General features: G+C 45.3%; 1 protein-coding gene across 1 annotated transcript; it reads right to left on the reverse strand.

The window, feature by feature from the left end:
- Positions 1-522: 522 nt before the first annotated feature.
- LOC145802357 (uncharacterized) lies at positions 523-1,107 on the reverse strand. Its single transcript, XM_082895063.1, has one exon. It carries the CDS (start codon positions 1,105-1,107, stop codon positions 523-525), a length of 585 nt encoding a protein of 194 aa, XP_082751189.1.
- Between the last annotated feature and the right edge of the window lie 1,400 nt (positions 1,108-2,507).

Consider the following 2,507-nt stretch of genomic DNA (forward strand, 5'->3'; position numbering starts at 1 on the left):
TGTTGCACAATTCTCGATACACACCACAATCAAACTGGGTAGCATTGTTAGAAACATGTGTTTGTGGTATGCCGAACCTTGTTATGATGTTTTTCCATAGAAAACGCTTAACGTCGGAATCTCGAATATGTGTTACTGCCTATGCTTTGACCCATTTTGTGAAATAATCCGTCGTAACAATTAGGAATTGCCAATTGCCTGGGGCCTATGGTAACGATCCAACGATATCAAGCCCCCATTTAGTGAACGGCCAAGGACTAGTGATAGAATTTAACTCCTCGGCTGGCAAATGAGTTAAGGGGGAAAACTTCTGGCATTGACCACATTTCTTGACATAACACTCGGCATCGGTTTGCATGGTCAACCAATAGTACCCCTGCGATACGGTGCGATGAGCCAGAGAACGTCCGCCCGAATGGGCACCGCAACTGCCCTCATGTATTTCAGACAAAAGTTCCTCGACTTTATTCGGGTGAACACACTCTAAGTACGACCTGGAGAGAGATTTTTGTACAGCTTCCCCTATGGATCCAAATAGTTTCTGAGGACTTTGTTTCGAAGTTTGTGTGCTTCCTTCTTATCCATCGAGAGCTGTTCTGAAGATAGGAATGCGGCAATAGGGTCCATCCAACTCGGACCCGATTCGATAACATTGACCTGAACTGATTCTGAAAAGGCAATGCTCGGCTCGGGGACGAACCCTACTTCAATTGTCCGCTTAATTTCTGAGTTGATATCAGAGGCTAAGCAAGCCAGGCTGTCTACATGCGTATTCTGATCCCAGGTTATTTGATTCAGTTCGTGGTGATCAAATTTAGCAAGCAAAGAATTCATCGTTTTCATATAGGCTGCCATGCAGTCATTTTTCGCTGCATATTCCCTTTTCAACTGGTTGATTACTAGCTTTGAGTCACAGAAAACAAGCAAGCGCCGAGCACTGAGGTGAAGTGCATTTCGCAAGCCGGTTAATAGTGCTTTGTATTCGGCCTCATTGTTTGATGCATCAAGTCCCAATTTGACGGCTTGTTTGATTATTGCGCCTTCAGGAGTCATGATTACTAGGCCAGCCCCACGGCCACGCTGGTTGGATGACCTGTCGCAATACATCTTCTAGACGCCGCAAATATACATTCTCCCGATGGGCTTACTTTGCACTTGATCAGATTTAAAGTCGGCGAGGGATCCTATGAACTCAGCTACAAATTCGGCATGCACTTGCCCTTTTATGGAAGTTCTGGGCAGAAACTAGATGTCATACTGTAGACACCCCATTTTTGATCGTCCTCAAGACTTGGACGTCATCGTTTGAACACTCGATGATCATCCATGCTCGTGTTCGTTTTGAGTTCCTGAAGGTCTCGGCTGCGCGCCTTGCCATAGAACCTCTCAACTTGTTTTGTGCTTGGTTGGGGACCAAGAACTTGTGGTTTTGTTTATGAGAGAAGATGGTGGCTTGTTGGGCAGCCCTACACCCCATTGGCCAGGCCTCATGCCTATCGGCCTTTCCTTCTTTCCATCGGCCATCAGTGGTGGCCAGTTAGCACCATTTTTGCCCGGTCGGCACCCTTTTTGGCCGATCGGCCATGTTTGTTGGTCAAGGCCTTTATATTTGCTTTTACAAATATTTCTTTGCCAGTTGTGCCAGCTGGTGAGCACAAAACTCATCCTCCATACGTGTATGGAGGGATTGAACCAGGCCTCTAGCTTGTTCAACATGCTTGAGACTTGGATTTCTATAAGAAGGGAGGTGCCTCTCCTTTTCCGGAGGTTCTGAAATCAGGCTGAGAGATATACATATCCCTCTCTCTCTATATTTCACTCTATCTCTCTCTCTCTAGATTGTGCTATTGCGAGCCTTAAAGTGTGTTTTCTCTTCACTTTTGCTCTACAACACCTAGTAAAGCACCATTGCTTTGTTGTTGAGGTACTAGAGGACCTTCTTTGGACTCTCAAAGTTGGTTTCTTTGGCTCAGAAGTGCTGGTTTGCTGTGGTTCTTCAAGGGTGAGTTGTTACCCCCTTTAAGCCTTGTTTTGCTTAAGTGTTTGGCCCCTTTTACATACTGTTTTAGGCCTTGCTTTCAACTAAAAAAAGTTATATTTTAAAGTGTTTAAAGTGTTTGTTTAAGGCCTCTTTGGTGTTGGGGGTGGTTTACCCCCTTTTTTTGCCTAGTTTGGCCTTGTTTTGGGCCATCACTTTAGACTTTTGTGATTACTTTTATTTGGCCTTTCTACCACTGAATTCCAGAGGAATTTCAGTGGTGAAAAGTGTGTTTTGAGGTCTCAAATGGGTGGGGTTGTCCCCTTTCCTCTTGTCTTGTGTGCTTGTGTTGATGGCTCATTGTAGACACGCCATTTTTGACCGCCAGTGGTGAAAAGTGTGTTTTGAGGTCTCAAATGGGTGGGGTTGTCCCCTCTCCTCTTGTCTTGTGTGCTTGTGTTGATGGCTCATTTTAGACACGCCATTTTTGACCGTCCTCAAGAATTGGACGCCACCGTTTGAACATTCG

This window comes from Camellia sinensis, chromosome 11 (genome assembly GCF_055761805.1).
Source record: "Camellia sinensis isolate YWXY chromosome 11, ASM5576180v1, whole genome shotgun sequence".
In the NCBI taxonomy this organism is placed as follows: domain Eukaryota; kingdom Viridiplantae; phylum Streptophyta; class Magnoliopsida; order Ericales; family Theaceae; genus Camellia; species Camellia sinensis.